The 27,494-nt window shown below is 60.9% G+C and overlaps 2 protein-coding genes across 9 annotated transcripts; one reads left to right on the top strand and one right to left on the bottom strand.

Moving 5' to 3' along the window:
* The first annotated feature begins 42 nt into the window (after nucleotides 1–42).
* On the top strand, nucleotides 43–22,961 carry SMTN (smoothelin). 8 transcript variants are annotated; one of them, XM_027566276.1, is made up of 21 exons: nucleotides 43–178; nucleotides 1,894–2,024; nucleotides 6,810–6,958; nucleotides 7,332–7,425; nucleotides 7,517–7,595; nucleotides 7,694–7,791; nucleotides 8,879–9,202; nucleotides 9,292–9,364; nucleotides 9,942–10,013; nucleotides 10,097–10,585; nucleotides 10,778–10,950; nucleotides 14,003–14,155; nucleotides 14,242–14,317; nucleotides 15,488–15,652; nucleotides 15,738–15,800; nucleotides 16,013–16,079; nucleotides 17,011–17,184; nucleotides 17,332–17,449; nucleotides 18,207–18,358; nucleotides 19,348–19,512; nucleotides 22,655–22,961. In XM_027566276.1, the coding sequence occupies exons 2-20, from the start codon at nucleotides 1,974–1,976 to the stop codon at nucleotides 19,490–19,492; spliced, it is 2,715 nt and encodes a 904-aa protein (XP_027422077.1). In that variant the 5' UTR covers nucleotides 43–178; nucleotides 1,894–1,973; the 3' UTR covers nucleotides 19,493–19,512; nucleotides 22,655–22,961. The 8 variants fall into 8 exon arrangements, with proteins under 8 accessions (XP_027422077.1, XP_027422079.1, XP_027422080.1 ...); XM_027566274.1 differs by having other exon boundaries at nucleotides 47–178; nucleotides 7,272–7,425; XM_027566273.1 differs by lacking the exon at nucleotides 19,348–19,512 and having other exon boundaries at nucleotides 47–178; nucleotides 7,272–7,425.
* Nucleotides 22,962–23,123: 162 nt separating this feature from the next.
* Nucleotides 23,124–26,010, bottom strand: SELENOM (selenoprotein M). Its single transcript, XM_027566282.1, has 5 exons — nucleotides 25,695–26,010; nucleotides 24,237–24,272; nucleotides 24,005–24,039; nucleotides 23,567–23,645; nucleotides 23,124–23,477 (listed from the first exon to the last, which is right to left on the bottom strand). The coding sequence occupies exons 1-5, from the start codon at nucleotides 25,812–25,814 to the stop codon at nucleotides 23,319–23,321; spliced, it is 429 nt and encodes a 142-aa protein (XP_027422083.1). The 5' UTR covers nucleotides 25,815–26,010; the 3' UTR covers nucleotides 23,124–23,318.
* Nucleotides 26,011–27,494: the final 1,484 nt, after the last annotated feature.

The following is a 27,494-nucleotide window of genomic DNA, read 5'->3' as shown; positions in this document are numbered from 1 at the left end:
CCTCGGGGCTGCAGGCGCGGCTGGACAGGCGGTGCTAGCAGAATCCCGGGGACGGTTGCTGAGCGGGCCTGGGATCCCGGTCGCGGCGCCTTCCGCCTGACCGCTCCTAGTCGTCCATCTGTTGGATTCCGAACGACCTAACCTGAGCCCGCGCGGGACGGGCGGACCAGACGGAGAGGTGGGTGTGCGGGGCCTCCGGGCGGCAGCAGGACCCCCAACGGGTTAGAGGGTGGCACCCGGATATGTGGACTCCCAGGGTTCTGGGACCCTCAGGTCTGGGAGCTCCCACCCATCCACGGGGGCGCTAAGCGACGGGGTAAAAGTTCTGAGACCCGGGGTAAAGACGCTCACGGATCTCCAGGAGGCTCCACGACCACCAGGGGTGTAAGTCTATGGGGCAGAAACCCCGAGGAAGCTCCTCCGTTCCTCTGAGGCCCCTCACAAACTTTGGGGACCCCACACTGTGTGACAGGGAGCCATGGGACTGGCGTGGAGCAGCGGCGGGAATTCCTGAAGAGAAAGAGACTTCCCTAGGAGTTCTAGATTCAGCATTAGGGATCCCTGCCCCTCAGAAGACATGGGGGAACTCAGAGTATCCACAGAACCTAAGTCTGGTGACTGCTTATGAAGGACCGCAGCAGAGGGAGTTTGGGAGGTTGCCACCTGTCCGAGACTACAGGGATGGGGAAGCAAGCAGCGACTTGAACAGGCAGAGTCCCACGAACCCCAAGTGTGTGGACTAGGACACCCCCAGACCCATTCACCGGATGAGGTGACTCAAAAGGTGACTGTTCTGGGGAGGGGGAAGGGATGACTGCGGGATGAATCAGCGGGAGCAGGGGCAATCCTGGGACCATTTCAGTCACCGTACAGTAACTGAGCACCTCTGGTGTGTCAGGCCATGGGCCCTGGAGATTCCAGAAAGGTTAGGGCTGCGGGAGGAAGAAAAGAGTTACGCTGGGAAGCTGGGCCAGGATTTAGGGGGCCATTTTGAGAGACAGTAATAGGGCAAGAGGGAGTGTCCTGAGCCCCTGAGGGCACTTTGGAAGGGGACTTCAGAAGCTAGAGGTGGCCAAGTTTAAATCCTTTCCCTGCCCTCTGGGTCTTTGGGATCCTCCATCCTCCGTGACAATCCTATGGCCCTCTCCAATCCTGTTTTTCAAAGTCCAGGAGCTGGGCGGATCAGTTTCTGAATGTTTTTCCAGCTAGGGAACTGAATTCTAAGTGTGGGAATTGGCAGGAGAAGCTGGGTGTCCGGACACCTGGCTTCATGAAGTCAGGGCAGTTGGCATCGGGGGAGGGCGGGAAGGGGAGGAGTGGAGAGGGGTGTGTGCAGAGGGCTGTCCTCAAGCATTGGAAGACAGAATGTTACCTCCAATGGCTTAAGTTACCTGGGGAAGTGCGAGTGGCGCTAGAGCATCAAGGACTTGGGTTTGGGCTTAGTCCATAGCCAGAGGCTGAGCTTTTGGGATGACTGGGGGCTGGGCTGGCCCTGGGGATGGGTGGGTGGGGCAGGAAGCCATGGAGTGTGGCCGGCACCCCCTGGTGGTGAGCACAGCTTGGGTGGGCCTTGCTGGGCCCTGGCTTCACAATCCAGATCCCTACCCTCCCTGTTTGATGCTTAGATATGGCAAGGGCCCAGCTGAGGCCACACAGCAAGCTAGCAGTCCAGGTGACTGGAACTAGGGGCTTCTCCTCTTGGTTCGTTGAGTTTTCCAGCACACACTACCTGAGGGAAGAAGGCACCTCCCAGCCAGGAGTGACATCACAGATAAGAAGGATGGGACACCAATGGATGATCATGGGTTAGAGGGGGAAACTGAGGCACAAGAGCCCAAGTGCCTGTGGTTTCTGGAGGTCTCCGCAGGCCTGACTCACGTCTATCCACTGCAGAATTTCCTGAGCTGGCGTCAGGTGCCAGAGGCACTGGGGAACTCACCGGGAAGGGACGGACGGAGCTCAGGGCCAGCAAGATGGCAGACGAAACCTTAGCTGGGCTGGATGAGGGAGCCCTGCGGAAGCTGGTAAGTGGTCCCATCATCTCTACTATGAGGACAGACAAGCCAGGCCGGAGAGGCAGGGTCTGTCCAGGATACCTCTCAGGTGACGAGAGGAGGTGATGGGGGAGGGGCCAGAGGGAGGGCTCAGGGAAACAGGGCTAGGGCTGTTCCACGTGGCTGATGCAGAGGTTCTGGTGGCATGTGCCCATCCATGCCAGGTGCTGAGGTTGTTCCTCCCAGCCCCCCAGTGCCACCACCTGTTTAAACAGTAACTGGTGAGGACTTGCCCATGTGCAGCCACAGGTGTGGGGAGGCTGGATTTGCCTCTCCCAAGCAACAGCCTGGGCAGTATCCACCCCTGGAGGCCAGCCCAATGATAACAGTAGCAGCAATGATTAATAATACGCCAGGGAATAGCAGGGAGCAGGCTGGGCGGCTAAGCACACTGTCTCGCAGAATGGTCACAGCAGCTCCAAGAACCAGGAGGAGAATACTGTGGCTCGGAGAGGTAAAGTCACCTGCCCAGGGTGACTAGGAAAAGGAAGTCACCTGCCCAGCTAGGAAAAGGATTAGCCAGGATCCAAACAAACCCCCAAAGAGGATCATGGGAGACCAAGAGACCTGGATAAGTCAAGGCCAGAAGAGCTCATCAAGACAGGCCTTGGGGACCCTTAGGAACTCTGTGACTTCTAATCTATCTGTAAAATGGGAGGTGGGGGCAATGTGTGTGAACATAATATCTAGGTCCTTCAGCTGGCATGAGGATGGAATGAGGCATGGGCCTAGATCTTGGTGTGGAAAAAGATGGGCCCCCTATATCCCCTTTCCCTAGCTTCTTCTTGAAGCCCCTCCCCCAACATCGGTACCATGCACAGAGAGGTAGTGGGGCAATCGAGCAGGGCAAGTATGTGCCCACCAGCAAGGGCAGAGAGCAGTGGAACAGGAGAAGGGGCCAGAGCCCCACCCGCTCAGCCCCTGACCCATGTCCAGGGGGTAAATTAAAGATTTACTTTCCCTGGGAGAAGGCAAATGACCCACCCCACCCCCATTCCATTCCTTTGGAGGCAGGGGCTGGAGCCAGCCAGCTCAGCCCAGTCACTGCCATCGTCTGCCCAAGGTACTCGGCCTCGGACAGCACCTCAGACTCTGGGTGTCTGCCACTGCCACAGGCGGCTGTGTGCAACCTGAAGATGGGCTTCCAAAGTCTCCCACCTTGTCAGCTCGACTTCCCGGCAGGAAGTCAGAATCCTAACGCGGGTAGTGAAGAGAAAGCCAGGTCTCCGCGCATCCCCATCTCTAGGGGTCCGCCCAGGCTCACGGCTCTCAGCCGCCACCCCTGCTTCATGCAGGCTTGGGCACTGGAAAAAGGGTTTCGGAGAAGCTGGACCGTTGGCTGTACGCCGCTCATCCCCGACCCCCTCCCTGGGAGAGGACTAGCAAGACCTCGGCCCTCGTCTTGGACCCCGAACCCCGCCTTCCCTTTCCCTAAATCCTTCCCATTCCAGGACCAGGCCCTCCGTGGCCAGGCGCCCGCCATTACTGCGCCCCAGCGCTGCCGAGGGTCCCGCCCCGCGCGCGCCGGCCTCGTGGCAGGAACAGGGGGCGTCCCGAGCCGGGCTCCTCCCCGCGGGGCCGGGCCTTTTAAGGGAAAAGTTGACCCGCGCCTGAGCGTCGGGCCGATTTGGGGAACCCGAGATGCCCTCCGGATGTGCTCCCGCATATGCCTGCGAACTCGGAGAGGGGCTGTGCGGGAAGGGGGTGCCTGGGGCCACGAACACCACGTGCGCCTCCGCCACACACTGGGACGCCCTCCGCCTCGGTCCCGGGCTGGAGATCGGGCACTGACACTAGCTGGGTGACCTGCGGAAGCTGCTTAAGTCCGCGAACCTGTGTTTCCTCTCCATAGCCGGGGATGTTAAAGCAGGCGGCGGCGGGGGGCTTCCTGTCTGGCTGGCTCCGGGCCGGGCGCCTCGGGCCGGGCTGCTTGGGAGAGGCGTGGGCGGTGCGGGCAGCCGCGGTCGAGCGGCCCGCGTGCCTTCAGCGCCCTCTGGCGAGGCCTGGCTTCGCTGCCGGCCGGTCCCTCTTCCGTACCTGGAGGAGCCGGCACTGAGCGAATGCCCGCAAAGTCTCCCCCGTGGTGCTGGTGGGGACAGGCAGACGCCGGGGGCGCCCCCGGCAGCCAGAGTACAAAGTACTCGGAGGCCCAGCCCCCCGGGAGGAGGAAGCACCCTCTTTCCTCCCAGGAGAATCTCACCGGGCAGTTTCGGAAACCGCCCCATCTCCTTCCCTTTCCCCCCGGCGGACAATGGCGCTTTGTACTTCCTTCCCTCCCAACAACAGCCCCCTCCACTCAGGGCGGTGGGGCCGGAGAGGGCTGGCAACGCGGGACACACAGCAGGGACACGGTGGGCGGACCTTTGTCTCCAAGCCCAAAGGGACGGGTCATGCGCGAGGGTCACCAGTGGGGTGGGGCTGTCCATTCCCCAGCCCTGCCCCACCCACGGTGGGGAATCAGACAGAGGCTCCCATTTTCCAGATGGGGACACTGAGGCTCCCAGGGGTGGGCAGAAGTTCCCACATCAACCTTTCTTCAAGGATGAGAACCCCATCTCAGGATTCCAGGGGTTTGGGAAGGGGAACCCAGGAGACAAAGGGCTAGGGCTCATTGCATCTCTGAGCCTCTTTACCCTCTGCACAGGAGGGGCTGCATCAGCTGGCCTCCCAGGCCCACAATCTCCTAGCTTACCACAGAGGGCTTGGGGCCTGAGTCAAGGTCAGGACTGGGGGTGGAGAGCTGAGCTTCATTCTCCACCTGCTCCCGCATAATAGACTCCCTTAAACCCCGGGGCATCTCTAGTCCAGGCTGCAGGGGGTCCCCAGTATAGTACGAGGGTCATCAAGATATTCACCATAGTAGACAGACAACAGTCACAGAGCTATCCTCAGCCCAGGGAAGGCCCCAGAGTCATGGTAAGTGAAAGTGAAGTCACTCAGTCATGTCCGACTCTTTGCGACCCCATGGGATTTTCTAGGCAAGAGTACTGGAGTGGGTTGCCATTTCCTTCTCCAGGGAATTTCCCGACCCAGGGATCGAACCCAGGTCTCCCACATTGTAGACAGACGCTTTACCTGGGTTCAAACCTGGGTTCAAACCCTGGCTCAGATCACTTTTCCCTGAGCCTCAGTGTCCTCATCTGTCAAATGGGAGTAATAGAGTGCCTAGGGCTTCTGTGAAGTTGGGACAGTTATGGGACTCAGCACAGGATCTGCACACAGATTCTCAGTAAACATTATAAATGCCTCTGGGGATCCTGTCCTCACTTCCCTCACTTTTCTCTCTCCCCTCTTGTCTGACTCTGGAATCAACCATACACAGCTCTGCAAGGTGGGGGACCCCGAGTCACCTCCTCTATCCCCACCCACTGCCCCGAAGGGGGACCAAGTGAGAAAGCCAAGACTAGAGAAGTTGGGGATATGATTCTGACCACCCAGCAGAGATTGACTGGGGCTGGAGCCAGCTGGTGGCGGGGGGTGGGGGGGTGGTTGTTCTGTCTTGAGCCTCCAGGGACCCTCCCAAAGCTCCTAGGGAATGTGAAGACTGAAGGTTCCCTGGGGGGCTCTGTCACTTGTCTCTGCTCTCTTCAGACTGGTACAAGTGAGCTCATGGCTAAGCTGGGCCAGCCACACCCCCCACTGAAACATCCCCAGCTCCCACCTGACCCCCCAGGGAGCAGGAAGGAATGATGGCGGAGGAAGCGGAACAGAATGGCAGCAGAGGGTTCCCAGGGCTGTCCCTTGGGGACTGGGGGCGGGGGGGTGGGCGGTATGGAGGAAATCACCGTGTGTACACTTGCCCCCACCTGACACAGACCCCACCCTGGAGGCCTATCTCTGCCATTATCGTCCTGGGGGCCCTAAGCCAGTCCTTCTCCCCTCTCCCACAGAGGCTCCGTGGGGAGGATGAGGGTGGGGGCAGTAGGGCTGGCTGACCACCCAGAGAAGGTGCCCTTTCCCGGACCTGGTTAGACCAGTCACCTTCAGTTTGCCAGGGAAGGACGGGCCGAGAAGCTGGTGGGAGCACCTGTCCCCATGGATGCCCTCTCTAGGGCCCTGGGTAGACCCTAGTGCAAGCTGCCTTATCTGTCTGGGGGGTTGGCCCTAACATTACGGGTACCAGCCCCTTTGCCTCTTTAATGGTGGCTGGATCTGGACCAGCGTAGGGAGAAAAAGAGCCCCCGACCAGGCAGGGAGCTCTGACTCCTGAGGGCCTGCCCCTGCCTCAGTTTCCCCATCTGTCCAATATGGATGAGGCTGCCACCCATCAGCAAGGCTGTGGTGCACCGGGACCGTGGGAGTCTCCCTTGCTCACAGCTGGACCCCAGCAGCCCGAATCACCCTTCCCTGCTGAGGGACGCTGTTAGGGGCCCTTAGGATGGCCTCTCTCCTCCTCCACAAATGACTCCGTGGCTCTCGGGGTTCGTTGAAGGGCTCTGAGAGGCAGGAGTAGAATCACAGGAAGGCATGCCTGACTTGGCATCTGGCTCAGGTGGGTGGGATGCCGGCTGCCCAGTCTGTGGATCACCGTGCATGGTGGGCCTTCCAGAAGCCCTGGCCATGATCTGGGTCTTCCCCTGAGACCAGGTTTGAGTGGGCAGGCAGGCACGTGATGGGCTTGGGGCAGAGGGAGCCAAGACAGACCATTCATTGTGCCCCAGGCCAAGCCGTGGGCAGCTGGTTGCCCGCCCTCCGCCCCTGGCAGCCAAAATGACTTGCCCCCCACCCCCCACTGCCGCCTCCGCCTGTCCACAGTTGGAGGTCACGACGGATCTGGCAGAGCGGCGACGCATCCGCTCGGCCATCCGGGAGCTGCAGCGGCAGGAGCTGGAACGCGAGGAGGAGGCCCTGGCATCGAAGCGCTTCCGTGCCGAGCGGCAGGACAACAAGGAGAACTGGCTGCAGTGAGTGTCGGTGGCGGGGAGTGGGGACACACGCAGGTGGGACCGAATGTGCCAGGGCTCAGCGCGTGTTGTGCAGGCAGGCCTGAGCCAGGTGTCTGCTGCCCATCTGGGTGTGCACACGGCCGCATGGGCACGCATTTGGGGTAGTATACAAGGATGTTTGCAGGCGTGGACCACGTGCCTGGCCACGCCCGTGTGGTATTAGCACTCAGGTCCCTGGGCGTGCATGTGCCAGCGTGTAGCCAGAGGGTGTGCACAGCTACCTGCCCCTCTGCTGAAGTTCCGGGTACCCTGTCCTGGCCTCCACCCTCAGCCCACATCCTCCAGGACTTGGCCCTGGCCGCGGAGGTGACCAGTTATGGTGTCCCTGCAGCTCCCAGCAGCGGGAGGCTGAGCAGCGGGCTGCTCTGGCACGGCTGGCAGGACGGCTGGAGTCAATGAATGATGTGGAGGAGCTGACTGCACTGGTGAGGCCTGGGCCAGGGGCAAGGGAGGGGGCTGGGCCGGTGAAGACCTGGACTCACAGCCCAACACCCGACACCCATCCCTCACCCGCAGCTGCGGGGCGCCGCGGAATACGAGGAGCGGAAGCTGATCCGAGCCGCCATCCGCCGTGTGCGGGCCCAGGAGATCGAGGGTACGCGCCCCGGCCCTGCTGCACGCTGCCCTCAGCGACCCCTCCACCAACCCCCCGACCCCTTGGCTCTCACCTGACACTTCTCCCTTCCCTTCCAGCTGCCACCTTGGCTGGAAGGCTGTACAGCGGGCGTCCCAACAGTGGCTCAAGAGAGGACAGCAAGGGGCAGGCAGCACGCCGGCTAGAACCATGTGAGGTAAGGGGCGTGGGTGAGGTCCTGGGCCGACCAATGCCAGCACCACAGAGCGCCTGTGTGTCTCTCACTGTTGGGGGCGGTGCCCAGCTTGTGTTTGGGGAATACTGGGGCTCTAATCTCAGGCTTCTGCCCCACTCTCCCAGGCAAGCTCTGGTGACATGTCCCCATGCCAGAGTTCATCTCTACCCAGGCCTCCTGAGCAAAGCCAGCTTATCTGCACTGCTCCCAGGCTCCTGTCTGTCTCCCATTACCACCCTGCTGGCCTCCCTGCTCCCAGGCCTACCTCCCACCCCCACACTAGCCATCCAGCCTCCACTCAGCAGACCGGGGATCTCCCTGAAATGCAAATCAGACCCTGGCTCCGGCCCAGCTTAGACCATCCGTGGCCGCCCCTCCTGCTCCAGACAGCCCACATCCTTACCTTGGCTCATCGGGTCCCGCCTTCAGGCCCCAGCTGTTCACAGGGTCTGTTCTCCAGGGCATGTGGGTGAGAGGTCGGGCCCTGCAGGTTCCCTAAGTGGCCGGCAGAGCCACTGGGCCCCTGGACCTGGCAGGGCTGCCCCGAGTGTTAGTCGCTCAGTTGTATCTGACTCTTTGCTAACCCGTGGACTGTGGCCCACCAGGCTCCTCTGTCCATGGGATTCTCCAGACAAGAATACCGGAGTGGGTAGCCATTCTCTCCTCCAGGATCTTCCCAACCCAGAAATCAAAGCCGCATCTCCTGCATTGCAGGCAGATTCTTCACCACTGTGCCACCTGGGAAGCCCCCTACCCCACGGGTTAACCAGGCTGAGGCCAGGGGTCAGGGGTCTCCACTCCAGGAATCTGTTAAGTCTGGGAGTCCCCAGAAGGTCTGCTGCTGTCCCTAACCCCTGACATCAGGAGCTGGTCCTCTCTGAACTTCCTGTGACCAGGCAGTGCCAAGAGGTTGGGAAGTGGGGATCAGAGACCGCTCGTGGTGCGCCAGCAACCACGCTTGCACAGGTGCACCTGCAGGAAGCCGTGCCCAGCCCCTCTGCTTTGCATGCCCTGCCCGGGGCGCTGCCAGCCTAGGGAGCCTTGGCCGCATCCTGTGGGCCTCCCGCAGGTGCCGAAGCCAGAGGAACAGAAGCAGCAGGTGGAGGTCCCAGAGCCAACCCCGACCCCCAGCAGCTCCAGCCGGGATGTGACCACGGTGACGCTCCTGCTGCGGGCCCCTCCCAGGGACACACCCAGCCCACCTGCCTCAGCCGACGGTTCGCCCACCACTACCTCTCCTGAGCCTCCGCTGGAGCCTGCCGAGGAGGCCCTGTGCCCTGCCCCCGAGGCTCTGGGCAGTCCCGAGCCTCCCCCAAGCCCGCCCAGGGCTACCAGCCCTGAGCCCCAGGAGCCTCCAGCCACCCCCAGCACAGACGGGCAGGTGGTCGACAAGGTGAGTCGGGATGAGGGGCGGGGTTGCCAAGCAGGTGAGCTCCCGGGTCTGGGAGTCAGACCCCTGCCCACACCGTGTCTCCCCTGCAGTTCCCGCCCAGCCCCACGGAGCCCCCTGCCGCCCAAGGCCCCACCAAAGGTCGCTCAGACACAAAGAGAGCAGGTGAGGGTTCCGGCAGCAGAGACAGCGCGGGCCTCCCCTTCCCTGCCTGCAAAATGGGTTGTGGTGCCTGGACGGCTCCAGCACCCTCGGGTCCAGGCCCTCTCTGACACTGCCTCCTCCCACTGCCCCCGAGGTGTCCCCGCCCCCCGCCCGGCCCACTCCCCCCCACCCATGGCCAGAGGCTCTCCTGCAGCCTTGAAAGGCAACGGGCCTCAGGCACATTCTTTTCCCCAAAAAGGGAGTGCACCCATCTCCCAGCTGCAGCCCTGGGCAGTGCTGGCCAGGGGAGTGTCCCCCTTCCCCATCGGCAGGGAGGATCTGGGCACCCTTCCTCCGGCTCAAGCCTAGCCCCAGCTCCTGGCAGTGTCCAAGTCATCCTGGGGTCAGCGGGAGGAGGGGCCTGTGAGAGAGAGAGGGACGCAGCTGCGTGGGGAAGCCGGGAGCTGTGGGAGTTGCAGGATGGGCTGGTAGGCTAGAGGGGTGTGGAAGAGAGGACTCCAAGAGGTGGTCTCCACTGTCCACTCTCCTTTCTCTGCCCCGCCTCAACTTGGCCGCTACCGCCTCCCCATGCTGCCAGACCTGGCTGACCCTCGCCCCTGCCAACTCTCCCTGTCTGTGCTCAGCCCCCGCCAGCCAGCCCAGAACCGAGGTACTTGCCTGCTTCCCCCAACCCTGGGCTCTGGGCAGTGCCTGTCCCAGCCAACCACTGACGACCTGCCCCGTCCCGTCTAGAGCCCACCCCCCTCGCCAGCGGACCTTCCCCGTTCCAGCGGGCGGGCTCCGTCCGGGACCGCGTGCGCAAGTTCACATCGGACTCTCCTATGGCTGCTGGGCTCCAGGAATGCCCACCCCGCGCGGCCCTCGGCCCCTCGACCCCTGCCAGGCTCCCAGGCCCCTCCCACACCAGCACCACCCCTGCCGCCTCCTCCTCCTCCTCCAGTGGCCCCTCCTCGCGGGGAACAGCCCGGCCCCTGGCCCAGCTTCAGAGCTGCCCTCGGGAGGAGGGCCCCAGGGGGCGGGGCTTGGCCGTCAGGTCCCTTGAAAACAGAGCAGGGGGGCCCGTGGCCGGCTCAGAGGAGCCCAGCGCCCCGCTGCCCGTGGCCGTGGGCGCCGCCGAGCCAGGGGCCAGTATGAAGACCACATTCACCATCGAGATCAAGGATGGCCGGGGCCAGGCCTCCACAGGCCGGGTGCTGCTGCCCACGGGCAACCAGAGGGCAGGTAGGCCTCCCCTCTGCCTCCCCACTGCTGGGGGTTGTGTGCCTATGGCCGTCCAGCTCCGCACACAGGACACGTGCCGTGGCCAGGGCTCAGGGTGTCTCCAGAGGGTGCGCTGGAAACGAGGGGCGCCATCAGCCTGGACTGGCAATGCCCCCACCTCTGATCCTGACGGTCGTCCTTCTCCCCCTCCAGAACTGACGCTGGGGCTGCGGGCGCCCCCCACCCTCATTAGCACCAGCAGTGGGGGCAAGAGCACCATCACCCACATCAGCAGCCCTGGGAACCTAGCCCGGCTGGGCAGTGTCACTCACGTCACCAGCTTCAGCCCTGCCTCCCTGGGTAGCCGAGGAGGCTGCAGCATAAAGGTGAGCCCTTGCTCCTCACCCCGTCAGCCTCCCCATCATCGGCCTCACGTGGACGGCTTCAGGGTGTTAGGGCTCGCCGGGATTCTCTCCTACTACACACACGGGAAAACGAGGCCCAGACAGGGGAGGTGCCCCCAGCCCACAACCAGTTGGTGGCAGAGCTAAGGCCAGACCTCACCAATCAGCCACTAGGCGTGTCGGAAGCTCACTGCGTACCGGCCTTAAGCTTCCCATGTGATGATTTCCGGCCCCTACTCCAGAATTGGCCAGTGCATTCCTCATGAACGGATGGGAAAAGCGAGGTCAGGGAGGGTGGTGAGGGCTTGCCCCTCCACACCCACCCCCCATCCTGTAGCGGCCACAGGGGCCCTGCTCCGACCCTGCGCTGGACCTCAGCCCTGAGGTGCAGAGCCGCTCATCTGCTCATCCAAGATCAGCCTGGCCCGTTGGGAGACTGGAGATTAGCGATTGCCATCTGCGTCAGCATCTTGGGGGAGGGGATACTGGGCTGAAGCACCGATGGGGGCACAGGCAGGGGGGTGCCAGTCAGGTGAGGCAGCAGCCCAGCAGGTGCCGTGGGAACTGAATCCGCTGCAGCCTTCCATTATTCATCCTGGAGCCCAGCATCAGCTGGCTGGACGCTCTGCAGGGGAGGGAATCCCCAGTGAGCCACCCGGCTGCCCAGGTAATGGCCTCAGTGCTGCTCCAGGGGCTGAGTGGGACTTCGAAGTGAGAGAGAATAGAGCCAGCTTTAGGGGTGACAGGGAGAGGGCGGGGGCAGGAAGCACCCTTCCCCTCCCAGGTCGGCACTTAAACCACTATCTGCCAAGGAGGTGAGGACAGGGTGGCTGAGGCTCTGGGGGTGATGGGAGACACCACCGGGGGCCTGGGGATCTGAGACCACCAACTGGCCTCAGAGTCCCCCTCCAGAAGCAAAGGGAGGCAGATGGTGTGCCTAGGATGCACCTGCTCAAAGCTGTGGTTGGATCTGAGCACAGAGGCTGGCAGAGGACGTCTATCTCAGGGACCAGGCACTCGCCACAGCAGGTTGCGCGAAGTCCTGCCCCCAACCTGCTCGAGGCTTTCTAAAACAGCATGGCGTGAGGGCAGAGCAGAGGATGCAGGCGTCTGGAGCCTGGCAGGCTGGGTCCTCTCCGCTCATGCACACGGGGGCCCTGACAAGCCCGTTCCTTGCCCCCTCCCTCAGTCTCCCCACCCACGGGGAATAGGCAGTGCTTCAGCACCTGGGCAGCCTCGCTGTGCTGCCGGTCTGCGATCTCTGCAGGGCCAGGGCCAGGCCTGGCGGTCCGCCTGCTTGGGCAGGCTGCCCCTCCCCCCACGGCCCCCTTCCAGAGGGAGCCCAGAATAGGTTTCTATTTGGGCTACAGCCCCAGCTGGCGGGCGGCGGGCCGGGAGGCCAGCAGGGGCGGGGCAGGCCCGCTGCCCTTGCCTGCGCCCTCAGGACCAGCTGCAAAGCCCGAGTCGGCCAGCCAGGAGCAACAGTCCCCAGCATAGTCCCTGGCGTCATCCCACCGCACAGCCCCCCACCAGCACCATGCCGGGGGTCCCGGGGCCGGGCTCGGAGCTGGCCGCAGCCCTCGAGGAGCGACTGGGCCGGGCCTTGGAGGAGCTGCGGGCGGTGGCTGAGGCGGGCCGGGCGGCGGTGACCCAGGCCGCTGAAGCAGCAGCCTCGGCCATGGAGCCGGTGGCCCGGGCAGCCGAAGAGCTGCGGGTGGAGACGGCCGCTCTGAGCCGGCGGCTGGATGCACTGGGCAGGCAGGTGGAGGTGCTGAGCCTGCGGATGGGGGTCCCGCTTGTGCCTGACCTTGAGCCTGAGCTGGAGCCCAGTGAGCTGCTCCTGGCCGCCGCAGACCCCGAGGCCCTGTTCCAGGCGGCCGAGGATGCCGGGACCCCCGTGGCCCACCCACCTGCCTTCAGCACCCGCCGCCGCTCCTCTGCCGGCCCTGCCCACAGCGCCAGTCTCGTAAGTCCCTGTGGGCTGCTGGGGGGGCTGGTTTGGAGCCAGGCTCGGCCTCTGCCGGAGGACCTTAGGGGTGCCACCACCCGTTCTGAGCCTCAGTTTTCCTGTCTGTACAGGGGACTGGGGCGCCGGTGCTCCAAGGCTAAGGCAAGATGGTGCCATGCCCCTGGCCCTGAGGCACACGTGGCGGCTGCCCTGGCAGCCCCTGGCCGGGGCCCAGCCCCCAGCCCCACCCCCACTCCCTGCCCCAGCCAGGCCGAGCCTCCCCGAAGCAGCTGCCACCTCGTCTCTCCTTACCCTTACAGCAGACCAAGGGGCCCTGCCAGGAGGGGATGGGGCTGTGATAGCTGGGCTGGGGGCTTGTCTGCATGGGGTCTGGGGAGATGCCCTTGGATGGGTAGGAGGCTAGGTTGAGGCTAGAGGGGCCCCTTAGGGGGTGACGTGCTGGGAGTGGGGAGCAGGGGCGAGCTCCAGAGAGGACTTGGCTCTGGGCAGCCCTGGTCAGACACCTGGTCAGGAGCCTGTGGGCCTTGGTCCAGCTCCCTCACCGTGTGGAGGGGGGACACATGCTGCCTGGGCACTGGCCCAGGAGGACCCAGGCTTTGGGAACGGGCAGGACAGGGCACAGCCTGCCTGGGAGGGGGCTGGGAATGAAGCGGCAGAAGGAACTCGGGTTCAGGGGTTAGGCTTCAGCACAGACGCCGGGCCGCGTCACACTTCTAGAAGGACTGGGGACAAGTCCCACAGCTGCCCTGAGCCTCAGCTTTCCCATCTGTTAGGAATACTCAGTGTTCACACAGTGCTCACTACTGAATGGAAATCACCATTATCGCCACCCTTAGTTGCATCAAGACAGTTCTGGGTACATGGGAAGCCCAGCAACAAAGCTCTCAGTGCCTCTTCCCTGAGCCTCACACCAGCGTGGCCATGCCTGGGCAGACAGTCCAGCTGGCTAGTGGTATCTCAAAGCCTGTGCCAGTAGCCCCAGGGCCTGGTCTCCTGTCCTTTGGAGGCACGGTTGGTTTCATCTACAGCCCTGCTTATAACCCATGCCCTTTCCCCTCTCTGCAGATGGAGCCAGAGCCTGCAGAGCCCCCCTCTGCCGCAGTGGAGGTGGCCAATGGCGCCGAGCAGACCCGAGTGGACAAAGCACCAGGGAGCCGGAGCCCGCTGAGTGCCGAGGAGCTGATGGCCATCGAGGATGAGAGCGTCCTGGACAAGATGGTATGGCCGCATCTGGTGGACTTGGGGTGGGCGGGGGCCCGGGCAGGCAGGCACCAGGTGGGAAATGATGGGGGCTCTGTCTGCAGCTGGATCAGACTACGGACTTTGAGGAGCGGAAGCTCATCCGGGCTGCACTGCGTGAGCTCCGGCAAAGGAAGAGAGGTAGAGAGCCCAGTGCCCCCACCCCGCCCCCAGGTCAGCTGCCCCCTTCTCTGGGGTCTATTCATGGACACTCCGGCTCAGTAACGCCCTCCCCAGTGTATTCTCTAGACTCAGCTTTGCCTTCACTGGGGTCTATTCATGGACACTCCGGCTCAGTAACGCCCTCCCCAGTGTACTCTCTAGACTCAGCTTTGCCTTTCCTGGACCCGGCTCTTGCCTGGCCTCCTTCCTCTGGATCCAGCGCTTCCGTTTTCTAGATGCTTCTCTCCTGCTTCCCAGACCCAGAACCAACTTCTCTTCTCCCTCCTAGACCCCGGTTACTCTCTCCCCCAGAAACTCCTGCTTCCATCCGGTTGCTTCTCCAAGTTCTGTCAACTGCTCCTTCCCTGAATCCAGATACTCCTCCTCCCAGCTGCTTTTCTCTCTTCAAGGTCCACCGATGACCACCTTGGGCTCTGCCTCCTTCCCCAGGCACAGCTACTTCCCACCTCCGGACCCAGCTATTCTTTCTTCCAGCTTCTAGTCCCGTTTGCATCTCCAGATTCTCTCAATTACTCCCTCTCTGGATCTAGCTGCTTCCTGCAGGGCCCACGGATGGCTGGCCAGCCTCTATGCCCACCCACCTGCTGCTTCTCTAGGCAGGGGTACGCCTGTGTTACAGAGGATGTTGGGGCAGTTACCCCCTTTGCCAGCTTCTCTCCCAACTACCCCGTCCCTGGATCAAATGGCTTCTCAGCTACCTCCAAGGACTCCGTCCGTGGACTTCTAGTTGCTCTTCTCCCTGCTAAGACCTATCTGAAGGCCCCTGCAGCTGCTGCCCTCTCTCAGCTTCTCCTCCCTGGATCCTGCTACTCCCTCCCTAACTGGAGATACTCCCTCCCAGACTCAGCTACTCATTCGCACAGACACTCCCTTCTTGGATCCACATACTCTCCCCCTTCAAGTTCAGCTGTTGCTCATTTCCGAGTGCACCACATGCCCCCATTCCCTCCCAGGTTATAGCTCCCCGCTCCCCCCCAGCTACTCCCAGAGAGGGCCCTTGCCCCCGTGTCTTCAGTGTTGCTAACGAGTTGCCCTCCACCCCATCTGTGTGCCCCGTGTGCCCGTGCATATGTGCTGTGTGGGTGATGGTGACCTTTCTGGGCATGCGTGGGACCATCCCCCACCCAGACCAGCGGGACAAGGAACGAGAACGACGGCTGCAAGAGGCCCGGGCCCGGCCAGGGGAGGGCCGCGGCAACACGACAACCAAGACCAGCACGAGGCACAGCCAACAGACGGCTGACGGCTCAGCCGTCAGCACGGTCACCAAGACCGAGCGGCTCGTCCAATCCAGTAAGGGGCCAAGCTGGGCTCAGGACGGGACCACGGCCCCTCCATCCCGCCGCTCACACCCTTCCTCTCACCCCTGCCCATGCAGATGACGGCACACGGACGGCCCGCACCACCACAGTGGAGTCGAGTTTTGTGAGGCGCTCAGAGAGTAAGGCCACCGGGCGTCTCCGCGTGCCTGCCTGCCAGCCCACCTCCTCAGGCTCTTCCTCGAACTGTCACTCCAAACTTTCGTCTGTGTGTCTCTCTGTCCAGCCGTCACTTTCTCTTCTCTGCCTGTGGCTCCCTCCATCCCTCCGCCAGCCCTCCTGCCCCGTCTCCCAGCCCGGGACCTCACTGTGCTCCCCTTTCCCTCTCTTGCAGATGGTGGTGGCAGCACCATGATGCAAACTAAGACCTTCTCCTCTTCATCATCCAAGAAGATGGGCAGGTGAGCACAGGTACCTTCTCCCAGACCACGGAGGAGTCAGTGCCGCAGGAGACCTCATTGCATGCCCATTCTACAGATGGGTAGAGCAAGGTGTTGGGAGATGTTGGGCACACAGCCAGAGAGAGGTAGAGTGGGAGTCAGAACACTCCTGCTTGCCTTGCCATTTCATGTAATTCTCAACTATGCCAAATCGTTGGCGGAGGCCAACAATTTGCTTGGGGTCTTAGCGAGGCCTCCCCACCACACTGAGCTACCTGATGGCACTGCCACTTTCCAGTGTCTGCAGACCACGTCCCATGTCACAGAGAGCATCTTTACATCTTAACCCCGTGGTGGAGGGGTACGCCTATGTTACAGAGGACGTTGGGGTAGGTAGGGTCAAGAATTCAGGCTGGGTACTGCAGGGGTCCAGAGACTCTGCATCAGAGACTTGTGTTCAAGTCCTTGCACTGGTCCCCCTCCCCGTGCCCTCTGAAATCTGAGGCCACAGGCCTCCATTTCCTCATCTCCAGTGGAAGTGGTAAGCTCACCCCTAACCCTTGTGCAATTTAAAATGACATATAGAAAGGGCTCAAGAGACACGAGCTGTTATTATTGTTACCATTGCTGTTAGCACATCGGTGGTCATTATTAGTTGACAGTGCCTGGAATGGGAACACACCTGTAACCTGGGCCTATAATGAGCCTTGGAAGAGAACTCCCCACGGGCAAGTCTGTTGAAAAGAGCTTGGCTCCTACTTTCTATTCCTTTGAGCCTCAGTCTACTCTGTAAAACGTGTGTGATGGGAGCCCCTCCGTTGCTGGCCGGCATTGCCGGTGGTGGAGATACGGGAAGAGTGTAAGGTCTGGAGCGTGACTAGCCCTTGGCGAGTCGGGGTCGAGGCACAGGAGCCGCTCCCGGGGCCCTACCGGTCGCTTACCCACCCCTCAGTATCTTCGACCGGGAAGATGAGGCCAGCCCACGGTCTGGCAGCCTAGCGGCCCTGGAAAAACGCCAGGCAGAGAAGAAGAAAGAGCTGATGAAGGCGCAGAGCCTGCCCAAAACCTCAGCGTCCCAGGCGCGCAAGGCTATGATTGAGAAGTTGGAGAAGGAAGGCGCGGCAGGGTGAGTCGCAGTGGGCAGGGCGGGGCCTAGTGACTACATGGGGCGGGGTCTGGGCTCTGGTGGGCGGGGGCGTGGAGATCTGGCCTACTGGGTGGGCAGGTGGAGAAAGTGCCCATTGTAACCCGGCTCTCTACATGACTCCCGCAGCAGCCCGGGTGGACCCCGCATGGCTGTGCAGCGCTCCACCAGCTTCGGGGTCCCCAACGCCAACAGCATCAAGCAGATGTTGCTAGACTGGTGCCGAGCCAAGACACGTGGCTACGAGGTGAGCCCCAGGAGGCCAGGTGAGGGCCTCCCCACCCCCATATGTCCCCCAGCTGCAGCTGTACCCTTCATAGCCACTGTGTCTGGCAGGGACGATGGGAATTCCTCTTCTGTGACACATAACAGGCTGTGTGTGTGTGTGTGTGTGTGTGTGTGTGTGTGTGTTAGTCGTTCAGTCACGTCTGACTCTTTGCAATCCCAAGGACTATAGCCCTCCGGGCTCCTCTGTCCATGGGATTTCCCAGGCAAGAACACTGGAGGGGGTTGCCATTCCCTTCTCTAGGGGCTCTTTCTGACCCAGGGATTGAACCCGTGTCTCCCGCATTGCAGGCAAATTCTTTATCTGAGCCACCAGAGAAGCCTCATAACATGCCCTAGATTCCTGAATAAGTGATAAAGTTGCAGGGCCTAGAGAGGGCCCTTGGATGGTGGGCAGGGTTCAGGACCAGACCCCACTCTTGGAGTCTTCCCCCTCATTGCTCTCTCAATGCACTGGGTGACTATCTATACGTAAGAGAAAGAGTGATGAGGGCATGACCATGGCCTTAGCGGGGTGGTGCTGGGCCTCTTGGTCACTCTGGCCCATTAAGTAGCAGATACAGGAGTTAACAAACAGTGGGAGAAGGCACTGCCCACCTACCGTGCAACCTTGAGCAAGCTACAGGGCCTCTCTGAGCTCGGCTGCCCTAGATCTGGAATGCCAAAACACAGAGGGTGGAGGGCATGGGGGCGCTGACCAGTCCTCCCACTGCCCATAGCATGTGGACATCCAGAACTTCTCCTCGAGTTGGAGTGACGGGATGGCCTTCTGTGCCCTGGTGCACAACTTCTTCCCCGAGGCCTTCGACTACGGGCAGCTCAGCCCACAGAACCGGCGTCAGAACTTCGAGGTGGCCTTCTCGTCCGCCGAGTAAGTGTGGTTGTCGGCTCCTTGCTGGTGTCGGCCGGGCGTCTGGGGCTGGGCGATCTGCGCCAGGCCCAGCCGCTTCGAGGCTCCGTGGAGCCGGCCAGCCCCACTGTCATTCAGCAGCTGAGACCCACCCCCCACCTTCCCCAGAAAGCCCCCGTCCTCTTCCACCCCACCCACCTGCTGCTGAGCGTGCCAGGTGCCCGCCGGAACGAAGGAGCCGGAGGCCCACCTACCAGCCCGGGCCAAGGCCCACCAGGTGGCCCTGTCCGTATCCCCTCCATCCTCCGTCTGCCCCCTTCTCCCTCTCTCTCTGCCCTTTCTCTGTCCTGCTTTCCTCCCACTATCACCAGAGCTTCCTGCTCCCACGGGATCCCGGCTGGAGATTCCAAAAGGAGGCTCCTGGCCCGGGCACCGTGCCCGCCCAGCCTATATAGGTGTTGCCAGAGGCTTATATAGGACTTCCGCAAGCCCTCCACTTTGGAATCATTGCCCCGTCTGCACACCTCACTCTCAGCACCCTCCTCCACCTGTCTCTCCTCCTCTCCTTCTCTCTTTCTGGTTCCCCCCAGATTTCTTCTTCCTCCTCCCCCCCTCCACCTCCTCTCACGCCTTCCTCACCCCCGCTCCCTGGGGCACAGCCCTCCTCTCCAACCCCGGCGCCAATGCCATCGCCCCCCACCCCTCGTTCCCTCCCGCTTGCCCCAAGAGTTCTCTGCACCTGTGACTGATCTGGCCCCCACCCCTGTCTGCATCGCACACCATTAGTGATGGGTAGTTGAGCGGCACGTCCACGGTGGGGAGGGGGCATGCGGGAGGCTGGCAGACTGCGGCACTGAGAACGTAACTGAACTCATGTCTCTGTATGTGTGTGTGTGTGTGTGTGTGTCTCTGTTCTCCTCCCCTCTCTCTTCTCTGCCTCTTTCCCCCACCCCGCTGCCCAACTCGGGCCCGGCCCGCCCCACCCCTCCCCGGCCCCCTACCCTCCCCAGGACCCATGCGGACTGCCCGCAGCTCCTGGACACAGAGGACATGGTCCGGCTTCGAGAGCCTGACTGGAAGTGCGTGTACACGTACATCCAGGAGTTCTACCGCTGTCTGGTCCAGAAGGGGCTGGTAAAAACCAAAAAGTCCTAACCCCTGCTCGGGGCCCCACGGTGAGGAACGCCGCCTTGCTCGCCTGCCCTGTTGCGCTGGATCTGCTCGATGGGGGCTCAGAGAGAAGCCGGGGAGGTCGGAGCAGGGAGGGGAAAGCAGAGGGGCCCCCTGAGAAGAGCCAGAAGGAGCCAGACACAGCCTGATCTTCTGGCTGCTCAGTACCTTGCAGATGAGACCATTCTTCTCAATGGGCAGTGATGACCAAGATGGGCAGGACAGAGCTGGAGGAAGCCCAGGAGGCCATGGGATCCCGGGGTTGCGGGGGAGGCACCCGACCCAGCCAGCGGGTCTGGGACAGCTCGCTGAAAAAAGTGCACACTAAGCTGGCATCTGAATACCAAGTTCAGGCTAAAGGAGGGAGAGGAAATCCCGGGCAGAGGGATCAGCCAAGTGCACCGGGGTGGGGCTGAGGGACGTGGAGGGCATGGCACACCCAGGCAGGGGAGGATGTTTGTTTAGTCTGGGTGTGAGGGGGAGGAAGGGGTCATATTCAGGAGTCCGAACTTCTTTCTGAAGACAAGAGTCATAAAAGTTTTCCAAACAGAGAAGGGATGTAGGTAGCATTTTAGAACAATCCTTGGGTGAGGCCTGGATGAAGGACAGGGAGGGAGGGGATGGACTAGCCAGCTAGAGAACCTTAACTAGAGAGATAGGAGTTCTGATGGATCCACTGGGGAGGGAGGAGGGTCCCAGGCCTCCAGTTGGTGCACTGGGGGGTTGGCTGTGCCATGCTCTAAGATGAAAGGCTCAGGAACAAGACCAGTTTAACAGGAAGATGTTTCTGGTGGAGGTCCTGGATCCCCAAACCAGCCGTGGCATTTCCTGTCTGGTCATCTCACATCAGGGTCACAGTAGAGAATTCATATCTTGAGCTTACTGCCCATTACATACCAGGAGCTCAGAGGAGAGAAGACAGTGGCGGACTCATCGTGTGCCAGGGGGTGGTAGGTCAGAGCCGGGGCTGGAAACGGGAACTTCAAACTCCCCACCTTGTGGCTCTTTTCCTGGCCCCATCCCTTTTCCCACCCATTTCATAGAGAGAAGAAAAGACAAAAGGCCCAGAAGGAGAAAAGGGATTGCCTAAAGTAATGTGAATCAGGGACAGAGCTTGCAATGCACCCAGATGCCCCTCAGGGCCTGGAGCCATTGTGAGGGGCCACCCCCACATGCACACATAGATTCAGAGAAGCTGTGCAGGTGAGGGGAGGATGGGCATGGCGCTGTCTCCAGGTCATATATGGACTTGGGAGCTGCTGCCCAGCAGGCCAGCCTGGAGGGAGAGGGGCCCAGTCCGCCCCGTTCCAGCTGGAAAGTGTGACTCAGCCGTGCTGTTGTTCGGATTGCCTGGTGTTTGGCCTGTCACTGGGGCAGCCAGAGCCCTGTGCCGTGAGCCCCGGTGTAAACAATGGCTTTATAAGGTCTCCAGGGAAGACACCAGAGGTGGGAGGGAGCCCCACGATGGGAAAGGCCAGGATACCCCGGGAGATAGCCGCAGCTGGAAGAAGCTACAGAGAGAGGCTGCCTCTTCACCACAGTACAGCTGGAACAGGCCCAGTCTGGGGCAGAGACGACCCCCAGGGCACACAGCACGTCAGCAACAGGGTCAGGAACCTCTTACTCATTCTCGGTGCTTCCAAGGACTCAAATGAGGCAAAGAATGACTATGCTGTTGTTGTAAAGATGGGGAAACTGAGTCACAGGGCAGGGTTTGCTCTAGCTTCCACAGCTGGCCGGGAGTAGAGCCTACACTGAAACGGGTCCCCTGCTTTCCTGGCTTCTTCCCTGAAGGAGTCCTGGAGAAAGGAAAGTGGGCCCTGGCCCTTACATGGTTTGACCTTGAGGGTCTGACCTTGAAGGCGCAAGATGGCAGGTAGTCCTGGGCCCTTGGGTGTCTTGGGAACAGGAACAATTCCTTTCCTCATGCCCCCCCTACCAAAGGAAACTCACTTAACAACAGTGACAGTGTTAACTGTATGCCAGGCGTGGCGCATGGGAGGCAGGAGAGGTCTGGCTCCAGGAAGGGAAATGGAGCCAGGGAGCGCGCTCTGTCTCTGAGCCCTGGGGCTGTCAGTTATTTAGTAGCCGCAGCCCACTCCCCTCAGAGTGGGGCGAGGGCTCCTGCAATATGGAAGGAAGGGGGCCCCAGGCAGGTGCCAACGTCCAGGGCTGGGGGCCTGGATCGCCTCAGGCCCAGACCTGCACCTACTAAGTGGTGGAGCTGGAAATGAATGCCTCTTCTGTTCTGTGAGCTTCCCTGATAGCTCAGCTGGTAAAGAATCTGCCTGCAATGCAGCAGACCCTGGTTCGATTCCTGGGTCAGGAAGATCCGCTGGAGAAGGGATAGGCTACCCACTCCAGTATTCTTGGGCTTCCCTGGTGGTTCAGCTGGTAAAGAATCCGCCTGCAGTGAGGGAGACCTGGGTTCAATCCCTGGGTTGGGAAGATCCCCTGGAGGATGGTCAGCAGGGTGTCCTGGCCCCGAGTGTGATGCTAATGGTCCAGTGTGTACTGACTGGGACGCTCATCTGCACCCCCGTTAAAGAACTGCCTCCCACACATACATACACCTCCCTGGCCTCCGTCTCACACAGCAGGGATGTCCCTTGAGGTAGATGGGGGTTCCCAAGCTGCTCTACAGCAGGTCCCAGGCCAGGGAGCTGGCAGATAATCCAGGGTTCAGGTCACTGAAGTGGTCCTGGATGCAGAGAAGGATTTGAGGCCCCTTGGGTACCACGGTCCAAATGAAAGGCTTTGCCAGCTAGAGTGTACCTTTGGGAGTGAGAAGGAGGCGGCCCTCCAGAGATAAGTGGATGGGGTCTGAAGTCAGGACCTCCCCAGGATTAGGGGTTGAGACCTCGACCCTGCAGTAGGTCCACGGGCCTGGACACAAGGGATGGGGCAGGGATCTCCTCTTTCGCCTCCATTTGCCTGGCCTTGCTCCCCACCAGGGTGCCTCCAGGCGTGGGTGGGTAGGGCCTGGGGTTTCAGCCTTCCTAGAAGGCTTTTCCCCCGGTCAATCGATCTGGAGTCGAGTTTATGCAAGACCCGCAGGCTGCGGCACTGGAAAGACCTTCGAGTAGAGGGGTCGCCGCAGGAGGTGGGGCCGGCGCTGACAATCACTCCTGTGCCCCCTCCCGGCAGGATGCTGGTGGACTGCGTACCCCTGGTGGAGGTGGAGGACATGATGATCATGGGCAAGAAGCCCGACCCCAAGTGCGTTTTCACCTACGTGCAGTCGCTCTACAACCACCTGCGGCGCCACGAGCTGCGCCTGCGCGGCAAAAATGTCTAGCTTCCCCTCCGCCGCCCGCACGGCCGCCCGCGGCAAGCAGCGCCCACCATCCAGGCACCATCCCCTCCCTGTGCGCCTGCCCACCGCTGCCCTGTCTGTCGCGGCACCTTCCCACGCAAACACGCAGCGTTTTGATAAATTATTGGTTTTCAACGACCCGGATTTCTCTCTGCCTCCCTTGGGGGGTTGGATGGAGGGCGGCCGGGCAAGGTGTGCCCACGTCCCTACTCAGGCAGCTGGGAATGCGGGGTCTCCCAGAGGGTATTCGGGGAGCTCTTATTCTTCCCCCGCCACAGCAAAGAAAGAATCGAGTCTCAGTTAAGGCGGAAGGGAATTTAGTGGAGCTGGGGAGGGAAGAGAGAGGGGTTAGGAGGGACCCCCCCCCCCAATTCCATCTCTGCCGGCTCGGGGACGGGGCGTCGGCCCTCAACGAGGGAGGTGCTCCCGGGCCGCTGAGCGCTTCATTCTGTCCCCAGGGCTCAGGCGGGAGGTGGGGGAGTGGCGCCCCCAGACCTAAAGGTCTGCGTGGTCAGGAGCGTCTCCGGCGGGCCTAGCGGGCGCCCGAAGGTACTCCGGGGGCACAGGCTCGTCGGGCGACGCCTTGCGGTAGAAGCCGAGCTCCTGCACCAGCGCGTTGATCTCCTCGCGGGTCATGTCGCTGAGTGGAATTCGCTGAAGCCGGAGAGGGGCGGGGGTCAGGGCTCCGGGCCCCGCCTCCCGCCCCGCCTCCCCCGCCCCCCTCCCGCCTCCCCAGGCCTCACCTCCAGTTCCTCAAAGCGGTGGCCGAGCAACACGAGCTCTGGGTCGGCCCCCGGCAGGTGTTTCATCACCAGGTTGTGGCTGCAGACCGTGTTAAGGCGGATAGTGATGGGCAGAGGCAGGTGGGATCTCCCGGGGGCCTTGTCGATGTGGACACTACTTGGTCTGCCCAGGTAGGGCAGGATCCTCATTTACACATGAGGAAATTAGGGTTCAAAAAAGAGGGCCTCCTCTCTGTTCTTGGGTCTGTGCCGGTCATACCTAATCATTTTCTCTTGCCAACCCCAAGACCACCTCGGAATTCACGGGGCAGCTCACTCTCAATCAGCCCCACTTGTCAGATGAAAACCGCTCATCATCTCTCTCGGTGAAGTCAAGCGGAAGGAGATTCTGGAAGATCCCCTCCCTCTCCTCCCTCCCCCAGAACAGAAGGAGGATACTAGAGTGGGATGTCCTGGGTGACGAAGGCCTTCACCTGTGGAGGAACCAGAGCATCAGGCCCCAACCCCTTCCAGGTACCAACACTGAAGCCCAGGGTCACAGAGCAAGTCAGGCGCAGGCTCGTGACTCCCAGCCCAGGGACCCTCCCCCATCCAGTCACTGGGACCATGCTGCCCACCCCTCAGAAGACTCAGGGAGGACAGAGCTGAGGACCCCTTCCTTCAAACTCACCTCCTTCAGGCGATTAAGCTGTCATCCTCCACATGTCTGGAGGGGGACAAAATGGGATAGGTCAGGAGCCTCTCACATCTACCCTCACCCCCATTGCACCCTCATCCCCCAGCTGGGCTGGGTCAGGCTGTGGATTACTCCCTGGAACAGAGGTTTGGAAGATGTGGAGATGGAGGCAGAAGGGGAACTCTGTGCAGATAGGGAAGCTGAGGCCTAACCACACCAGAGGACAGGAGGAGCGAAGCCAGAGGCCTGAGGGCACTTACCAGCCTTGGAGCTCTGGCCTGCACATCTTACTGACGGTTGTGCCTCTGTGCTAAAGTCACTTCAGTCATGCCCGGCTCTTTGCAACCCTGTGGACTGTAGCCCGCCAGGCCCCTCTGTCCATAGGATTCTCCAGGCAAGAATACTGGAGTGGGTTGCCATTCCCTTCTCCAGGGGATCCTCCCAACCCAGGGATCGAACCCTCATCTCTTGCGTCTCCTGCATTGGCAGGTGGATTCTTTACCACTAGTGCCAGGTTGACCCAAGAGAAATGATCACCCTACTCCCCTGTAGCCCCAAGAATCTCAGGGTGGAGGCCGACCAGAAGGAAACATCTCAGAACTTCCTTGGGAGGCCCCATTAGAGACGCCTACCATCTGGTCCCTGCCTCAGCCCACGCAGAGCCGGCCCTCCCTGCCACCTGCGGCCTAGCCCTGCAGACCATCTGGTTGCTTCCCCGAGAGGCCCCTCCCCATACTCCCTGAAGGGGAGCTAGCTCCCAACGGGAGTCCAGACCCTAGGACTACCATTCTTGTCCTCAGTCCTTCTTTTTCCTCCCCCTCCACCCCCCACTGCCCCCCCCCCTTTTTTTTTCAGGGAGAAACCTAAAGCCCAGAGAGGGTCTGTGACCATCCAAGTCACACACCAGACAGGGACTTTGGCGGGGCATTCCCTGGCAGGGGAGGGTGGAGGGATTCCTGAGGAACAAGTGTTGGTAAGGCAGCGAGGCAGTTCCCAGCCCCCTGCCCCGCGTGGCAGGGAGGCTCCCAGAAGGTCATCCCTCCCTTCCGGGGAAAGGGAGAGAGACCAACCGGAACTGGGGTGGGGAGGAATTCCAGGAAAAAAGAGGAATGGGGGGGGTGGGGGGGTGGGAAGTTGGGCTCCAGAAGGCAGATTTGGGAGAGTCACTAGCCAGAAGTTAGGGGACACAGCCAATGTGTCGGGGGCCCATTGTCCGGCCAGATGGGGCGCTAGGGAGGGGTTCAGATTTCCAGGCCGCAAGATCGGGTGTCTGGGGCTTCCATGGTGGGTGCTGGGGCGTTCTGGGTCTGGGAAGTGGGAGGGACAGTCCCGGCTCCGAGGGGAACGAGGGAGTCGGGAAAGTCCTGTGCCAGAACGGGCAGTGATTGCAAAGTTAAGGAGTCACGGGGTTTAGGGGCGGTGGTCCCTAGGCTGGGGGGCCGCCGCACTCACCTCTACCCGGGCTCGGGCCAGGCCTTGTAGACGGTTCCAGTCGGGCCGGAAGGTGGTGGTGGCGGCCGCGACTGCCGCGAGGAGGAGCAGCAGCGGCGGCGGAGGCAGCGGGAGGTGCATTGAAACCCGGCCGAAGATGATCCGCAAGCTGGAGGTGAACCGCCCGGCCACTGCGCCACGTCTGGCCCGGAGAGCTGGCCGGGTCTCCGCTGGAGGTCCCGCCCCGTTAGGGACCACGCCTCCTGCTCTCGGTCTCCGCCCAGGACCTGCGTGGGGGCAGCCCGCGCGCTCCCGGCAGGGTTTGGGCTCCTCTCTGGCCCTCAGCCCTTTACTTTCCGGGTCCCAACAGTGTCCACCCTCCCTCTGCTGACCCACAGGATGGATGCTCCGACTGGATGCGTCCAGACAGTGCCCCAGCACGCCGGCAGAGGGCGCAGGCGGGATGCGCACGGGCACCGGAGTTTCTGGGTCAGGCACCCGACTGGAAGATGGGGAAACTAAGGCCTGGAGAATCCTTGCTTGTGTGTTGGTTTTTTTTTTTTTTACTTCTCTAGATGAGATTCCGATCTGGATTTCAATTTCCTTAGCAAACATTATGGCGATGGGAATATTACGTCGGAGCTGGGAGGATAAAGGGGTTGATACACATGAGAGCTGAGAAGGCGATGGCACCCCACTCCAGTACTCTTGCCTAGAAAATCCCATGGATGGAGGAGCCTCGTGGGCTGCGGTCCATGGGGTCGCTAAGAGTCGGACACGACTTAGCGACTTCACTTTCACTTTTCATTCTCATGCATTAGAGAAGGAAATGGCAACCCACTCCAGTGTTCTTGCCTGGAGAATCCCAGGGACGGGGGAGCCTGGTGGGCTGCCGTCTATGGGGTCGCACAGAGTCGGACTGAACTGAAGCGACTTAGCAGCAGCAGCAACACATGAGAGAGCTCTTTAGAACAGTACCCGCACAGCACCTCAAAAAGGCCCAATGATCTCCTTTCTACAAGTTAGGAAACAGGCTCAGAAAGGTAAACCGATTAAGTTGTAGATCTTGGATTTGAACCCAAAACATTCCCGTGTTCATGTCACCAAGACAAAGACGGCTCGATCAGGATGTGACTTCCCCTCTTCAAGCCTAAGGCAGACACTGTACACTGGTCGAAGTGCTTTTTGCCACCGAATCTGGACTGGAACTCAGAATTCTCCTCAACATCCAGCCAAGGCTGCGTTATGGCTTTCACGGATGCTAGGTAGTTTTGCCTTCCTGGGCCCCTTCCTTTATTAAAATATCTTATATTAGAAATTGGAGGGACTTCCCTGGTGGTCCGTTGGTTAAGAATCTGCTTTGTAATTAAAGACAGAACAAGTTCAATCCTGACAACTAAACCCTAAACCACTAGAGAGCCTGCTGCCCCAAGGAGAGTTCCCATGTGATCGCAAGGAAGATGCCACGTGATACAGCTAGATAAATATTTTTTAATTGAATTTTACAACTGCTTTGATTTTAAAAGAAATGAATATAATCCAGGCTAGGTTCATTATTATTTATTCATTTTTTTTCTTCCGACTTAAAACAAAAATTAAAATTAAAACATTTTTGTGGGCCCCTAAAAGTATGATGGGCCATAGACACTGAACCTCATATCGTTACCTCCCATTCACTGACTTGATTGTGAAGATATAACAGGCTTAGGGCTGTTATTTAATATTCATTATCTATAAATACATGAGGACACAGTAAATATAATTGGCTCTATCCAGATTATTGAAATGATAGGCTATGTCTAACACTCTGTTTACTGCTGT

The sequence above is a fragment of the Bos indicus x Bos taurus genome, chromosome 17 (assembly GCF_003369695.1).
Source record: "Bos indicus x Bos taurus breed Angus x Brahman F1 hybrid chromosome 17, Bos_hybrid_MaternalHap_v2.0, whole genome shotgun sequence".
Taxonomy (NCBI): domain Eukaryota; kingdom Metazoa; phylum Chordata; class Mammalia; order Artiodactyla; family Bovidae; genus Bos; species Bos indicus x Bos taurus.
Note: the sequence above shows the minus strand (reverse complement) of the source record. Positions and strands in the feature narration are given on the sequence as shown.

Coding starts and splice junctions, on each gene's coding strand:
- SMTN (XM_027566281.1), top strand. CDS start 1,974: ATGGCAGACGAAACCTTAGCTGGGCTGGATGAGGGAGCCCTGCGGAAG. Junction 12,935..14,002: donor CTGCCCACAGCGCCAGTCTC/GTAAGTCCCTGT, acceptor CCCTCTCTGCAG/ATGGAGCCAGAGCCTGCAGA. Junction 17,450..18,206: donor CCAAGACACGTGGCTACGAG/GTGAGCCCCAGG, acceptor CACTGCCCATAG/CATGTGGACATCCAGAACTT.